Raw genomic sequence first — 6,046 nt, forward strand, 5'->3', positions numbered from 1 at the left:
GCTGCTCCCTGGGAGGCCTCACCTTTGGAGTAATATTTTAGAGCTGCCCTCAGGCCACGCCTTCCAGTCTCTGCCCCGTCCCAGGAAGCAGTGGCTGCTCCATGGTGGGGAGAGGGTGGCAGTGGCCCACGTGTGGACCCCAGCACCTTCCTCTCTAACGGCCCCTGGACACAGCACCCTTTGTTCTGGCCCTGCCACCCCCACGCCGCATGCCTGAGCCCCTGGATTAGCTTGGAAAGCCGGGAGCCCTCCTGGAATGTGGCCGGCAGGGGCACACGAGGACTGGGGGCTGTGTCCCCCAGCCCCAGGCTAGGATCCTCTGGGCTCTGTGTCCTCTGCCTGAGGCCCCCGGAGTTGGAGGGGTCCCCTTAACCCTCCTGGCCAGGCCAGGCCAGGGGTCCCACTCACAGGCCCTGCTGGCTCGGTGCCCGTAGTCCCCCAGCCCTCTCCCCTTCCTGGGCCAAAGCCTCTTAGCAGGAGTGAGGTGGGGGCCGCTCTAAGCCCCAGGCCCGAGACAGGGAGTGAGCTGGCAGTGGTGATCGAAGGCTGCTAGGTACGGGGAGTCTGAGCCCCAGCTGGGTCAGTGTCACGGGAGCCTGCGAGGCCAGACGGTTCCCCCTCCGCAGGCTTCAGGAGATGAGGCTGATGCCCAGAGCAGGACAGGCCGGGTGAGTGCAGGCTAGCTGCTGCTGGGACCTGGGGCCAGGGGAAGAGGGCAGGGTCCCAGGTTCCTCTGGGGAGGGGGACCAGCCTTGCCCAATGCCAGTAAGGACACTCCAAGAACTGAAGGTACAGGGTAACGTGGCCCAGTGTGCCCTTAGGGTCTGTAACCAGGATGCAGAGGCTGCAGAGAACCCTCAGGTGCTGCCCTTGACAGGCAGGGGAGCCAGTGTCCATGTGGGGAGGCTTTGGGAGTGCTGGGGATGGAGGGCAGGTCTCTGGTGCTCCTCCAACCCCTCTGTGAGGCTTCTAGCTGCCTAGATAAGATCAGCCGCCCATCTTACAGGTGGAGAAACTGAGGTCAGCAAGACAAGAGCTGGAGTGACCCAGATCTTGGGTCCCTTGGCTTCTGAGACAAAGCTAATGTGTGTGACCTGGGTTCCCCTCAGTGTTCCAGTGACAATTGTCACTCCCATCATCAAGAAGTAGGAACACACAGTAAGGCCAATAGGAAAACAGGCCACAGTCCAGCCTGCAGCTGGCGCCTGTCCCACAGGGCGTTCGTTCTGATTGTCCTGAGACCCTTGTGTCTGCTCCTCAGGGACACTGGCAGTCCCTGGCATACGTCTGCACACACACTGGCTGCCCTGCTCTCACACCATATCCTTTCTGCTGTCACTAGGGCCTGACAGGGAGAAACCCTCCCAAGGGAGCCTTCCTGACGTCCAGGCTCAGGTGGGACCCCTAGTGCTCTCCCGCACCTCCACAGCCCCTGGTGGGGAGGGAGGTTTGGGCCGCGCCTCCTGCCTCAGTTTCCCTCCTGGTTCCACCGCAGAGAGGGTTCTGTGGGTAACTCATGGCCTCAGTTTCCCCTCCAGGCCCCCCCCCACACACACACAGACCCTGCCAAGTCCTTGTCTTCCAGCAGAGGCGGTGGAGATGGGAGCTGGCGGCCCCCGGCGGGGTGTGGACCCCCCAGACGGCGGCTGGGGCTGGGTAGTGTTGACCGCCTGCTTCGTGGTCACCGGCTTCGCCTATGGCTTCCCCAAGGCCGTGAGCGTCTTCTTTCGCTCGCTCATGCGCGACTTTGGCGCCGGCTACAGCGACACGGCCTGGGTGTCCTCCATCATGCTGGCCATGCTCTACGGCACGGGTCAGCGCTCTCCTGAGCCTCTGCGGGGCCCAGGGTCGGGCGCGGGGAAGGGGATGGGAACCCCGTTTCCTGCGGAAACTCTGGCACCAGAAAAAGGGGAGCTGGGGCAAGAAAGGGACAGGAACCAGTGTAGAGCTGGCCCAGGTAGTGGACCTGGCCAGCGGGCGGGGCACCTCTGTCCCCACAGACCCATGAGGCCGTTCCCGCAGTGAGCGAACAGACCTAAAGGCAACTTCCGCAGCGGCTCCATCACCTGTGTGCCCGCGGGTGGTGGGGTGCCCGGCGGGGTGCTGAGCCGGGCAGGGGCGCCCGGAAGAACCCAGCCATGCGGACGGAGACTGCCAGGTGGAGGAGACGCGGGTGTGTGAAGAGGATGAAGTGGAAGCCACCGTTGCTGAGGGTTACGGTTCCAGATGGGGTGGGGCTGGGGGGCTCCAGGCCGAGCCTCCCCCCACCCCGCCACCTGCCGGGCTCACTGGAGCAGACACTGCGCCCCATGCTGGGTCTGCACCTGGGTGACCCTATTCCTCCAACGAGTCACCTTCCAGGGCTGGGAGGTGCAGCGTCTGGCCCAGGTTCCCCGAGGGGAGGGTGGCCCGGCCCACGGTGACCCTGCCTGCCCACAGGGCCCGTGTCCAGCGTCCTCGTGACGCGTTTTGGCTGTCGCCCGGTGATGCTGGCGGGCGGGCTGCTGGCCGCGGCGGGCATGATCCTGGCCTCCTTCGCGCGGCGCCTGCTGGAGCTGTACCTGACGGCCGGCGTGCTCACAGGTGAGCGCCCCCTGCGGGTGGGGCGCGGCGCGGGGCGGGGGGCCCTGCTCGAGTCCGGTCCCCAGTTCCCCACGAGGGCGGGGCTCATGTCCCTGCCCCGCCGCGCCGGCCCGGGGACCCCCGCACAGCACCGCCTCGCCCGCAGGCCTGGGCCTGGCCCTCAACTTCCAGCCGTCGCTCATCATGCTGGGGCTGTACTTCGAGCGGCGGCGGCCTCTGGCCAACGGGCTGGCGGCGGCGGGCAGCCCGGTGTTCCTCTCCGCGCTGTCGCCGCTCGGCCAGGTGCTGCTCGAGCGCTTCGGCTGGCGCGGCGGCTTCCTGCTCTTCGGCGGCCTCTTGCTGCACTGCTGCGCGTGCGGAGCCGTCATGCGGCCGCCGCCGACGGGCTTGGGCCCCCGGCCGCGCGCGGACCGCGCCGAGGACCCCGCCGCCGGGGACGCGCCCGAGGACGCGCAGGCCGTGGGCGCGCGGCGAAACCCGCGCGACGCGCTCCCTAGCGGCCGGGCCCGCCGGCGCCTGCTGGACGTGGCCGTGTGCACCGACCGTGCCTTCGTCGTGTACGTGGTCACCAAGTTCCTGATGGCGCTTGGGCTCTTCGTCCCCGCCATCCTGCTGGTGAACTACGCCAAGGACGCGGGCGTGCCCGACACAGACGCCGCCTTCCTGCTGTCCATCGTGGGCTTCGTCGATATCGTGGCGCGGCCGGCGTGCGGAGCCCTGGCGGGTCTGCCGCGCCTGCGACCGCACGTCCCCTACCTCTTCAGCCTGGCCCTGCTGGCCAACGGGCTCACGGACCTGGGCAGCGCGCGCGCGCGCTCCTACGGCGCTCTGGTCGCCTTCTGTGTGGCCTTTGGCCTCTCTTACGGCATGGTAGGCGCGCTGCAGTTCGAGGTGCTCATGGCGGCGGTGGGCGCACCCCGCTTCCCCAGTGCGCTGGGCCTGGTGCTGCTCGTGGAGGCCGTGGCCGTGCTCATCGGACCGCCCTCTGCCGGTGCGCCCCGGAGGAGCAGCGGGGGGCGAGGCTTAGAGTCCTTAGTGCCAATTGAAACTTCCAGGGATGTGGGGAAGGGACCATGGCAGAGACAGCCTGGTGCATGGACCCCGGCCTTTCTATGGCCAGTCGACCTCCCCCCTCAGCCAGGGTCCCCCAGCTCTGGGTGAAGAGTCAGGAAATTGGCAGGAAGAGACCAAATCTGGTAGCAGACACACAGCTATCTCAAGCAGATGGCATAGAGGCTTTGTGAGGTGCAGCTGCTTAGTCCCCATTCACAGGTGGGGAAACTGAGGCACTGCAGCTTAGCACAACTTTCACTCTCAAAAGAGCCAAAGGAAATCTTGTAGTGAGAAATGCCCACATCCTGGAACAGTATCAGATGCTTTCATCCTCCAGCTGTAAAGGAACCAGTCCAGGGGGACTGAGTGGGCAGCTGGGGAGAAGGGTGCTTGCCATAAAGAACCTTGGAGAGCTGCCTGGTGAGAGTGGCCAGTGAGGTGTCCTGGCTGAGCCCCCAGGGTGGGAATAGGCTTGGGGTTTCCTGTACAAGTGAGGTGGGAGCTAAGATGAGAAGGTGGAAGACCCTGGGTTCTGCTCCTTGAGAGGAGGCTGAGGATGGAACAGGGAGACCCAGTGAGAACAGCCAAGCCCGAAACACTGCTCAGGGTGCATCTGCCATCTGTGCAGCATGGCGGATCCAATGGGCAGAGAGCAACAGAGGCTGAGAAGGTGCTGAAGGAGGAAGGGACAAGGACAGATTGGGCTGGCTGGGCAGGGGCCGGGATGTGCAGGGGAATGCTCCTCAGAGGGCCTTGGCTAGGGCAGTTGGCCCAGAGAACATCAGGAACTTCTCAAAGATCCAGGCCTGGTGTGGTCACCCACAAGAATGCCCCAGAGAGAGTGGGGGAGCTCCCAGAGGACCCACACTTTAGGGGAAAATGTTTGGAGCTAAATATTTTTCCAGCTGGGTGTGGTGGTGTACGCCTGTAATCTCAGCACTCTGGAGGCTGAAGCAGGAGGACAACCTCGAGTTCCAGGCCAGCCTGGACTACAAAGCCAGTCTGAACTATGTAGTAGTTTTTTGGGACCCTGTTTCAAAAAAGAAAAGATTTTCCAGGGGCCATAGCTTAGTGGTAGGGCCTGGGCTCAGCATGCCGGAGGCCCTGGGTTCCAGCCCTAACACCCACGCGCGCACACACACACACACACACACACACACACACACACACACACGTGCACATACCCATGCACACACGAGATTAAAAAGCAACCTGCATGCAGAAGGAAAGAGCTTGTTCAGGGGAGTGTAATTGAGGCTGGGATGATTGTGGCCCCCGGCAGTGACAGGAGGCTGGAGGACACTGAGCCAAGTATCTGGGGACCAGATGACTGTGGGCAGAGTAAGAGCCAGGAGCCCAGGAGGCCAGCACAGCGTCCTCCCACTGCCGCTGAACAGCTGCAGCTGGGCATGTCAGGGCGAAGGGGGTGCCCTGCAGCTGTAAAGTGCTGTCTCATCAGAAGCCCCATATTGCTTAGAAAATTGAGGTTCAGGGAGGGAAAAGTGACATCTTAAAATTATCATATGGCAGAACTCAATGGGGGTTTTGCCTCTAAGAAACAGAAATAAAGACCAAGGGGGGTGGGGGCGGGGAGGTGTCACCCAAACAGGCCCTGACCTCCCACTCCCCCCAGGCCGCCTGGTGGATGCCTTGAAGAACTATGAGATCATCTTCTACTTGGCTGGCTCCGAGGTGGCCCTGGCTGGGGTCTTTATGGCTGTTGCCACCCACTGTTGCCTACGCTCCCGATCTCAATCTCCGGAGACTGCGGCTGGCACAGCCACCAAGGGTGCCGCTAGAGAGGCCGAAGACACCGAGGCAGAGGGGGATTCGGAGCCACTGCCTGCCGACACCGAGCAGCCAGGCAGTATGCAGGTCCTGCAGATGCTGAGCCCCCGGGCCGGGGCAGTGGAACCGGAGGTGGAGGCAGAACCAGGCCCTGGCCAGGAGTCTGTGTAGCGCGTTGGGCGAGGCCGCCTGGGGGCTCCACAACAGTGGCTTCCTCTTTCCGGCACACTGGTAGCAGCCGGGTGGTCATCCCCTGGGGCAAGCCCGGGAACATCCTGGAAACATCCTTCCCATTCGCCAGCCCCTGTCCCCTTGCTGCTCAAACAGCTGCGGGGCGACAGAAATCAAATCCATAAAGTTCAGCTGAAGGACAAGTTGTTTGCAGCACCTCTACCCGGGGCTCTGGCTGCAGCCTCAAGGTGGGGCAGGGAAGTTCTGTGGTGTCTTTCCAGGGCCTCTGGAGTCGGATGAGTCAGTGACAGATGAAAGGCAGCCGGGCTGTGCACTGAGCCTGCTGGCTGCCACCTGCATCTCTCCTGGAGGTGATAGGCTGAGCAGTAGTGACAAAACCCAGGTCCCAGGCCAGGGCGGGTGGTGAAGCCCGATCAGTGGCCTGGCTTCC

At 63.7% G+C, this 6,046-nt stretch overlaps 1 protein-coding gene across 5 annotated transcripts; it reads left to right on the forward strand.

Moving 5' to 3' along the window:
- Positions 1–84: 84 nt before the first annotated feature.
- On the forward strand, positions 85–5,798 carry Slc16a8 (solute carrier family 16 member 8). Of its 5 annotated transcripts, none has more exons than XM_063243748.1 (6): positions 85–668; positions 1,343–1,395; positions 1,586–1,813; positions 2,440–2,583; positions 2,729–3,574; positions 5,270–5,798. In XM_063243748.1, exons 3-6 carry the CDS (start codon positions 1,600–1,602, stop codon positions 5,593–5,595), a joined length of 1,530 nt encoding a protein of 509 aa, XP_063099818.1. In that variant the 5' UTR covers positions 85–668; positions 1,343–1,395; positions 1,586–1,599; the 3' UTR covers positions 5,596–5,798. The 5 variants fall into 5 exon arrangements, with proteins under 5 accessions (XP_063099818.1, XP_063099817.1, XP_063099819.1 ...); XM_063243747.1 differs by having other exon boundaries at positions 1,589–1,813; XM_063243749.1 differs by lacking the exon at positions 85–668 and adding an exon at positions 771–789.
- Positions 5,799–6,046: the final 248 nt, after the last annotated feature.

Source organism: Cavia porcellus, unplaced genomic scaffold (genome assembly GCF_034190915.1).
Source record: "Cavia porcellus strain 051 isolate PalLab524CR breed Dunkin Hartley unplaced genomic scaffold, mCavPor4.1 scaffold_40, whole genome shotgun sequence".
Taxonomy (NCBI): Eukaryota; Metazoa; Chordata; class Mammalia; order Rodentia; family Caviidae; genus Cavia; species Cavia porcellus.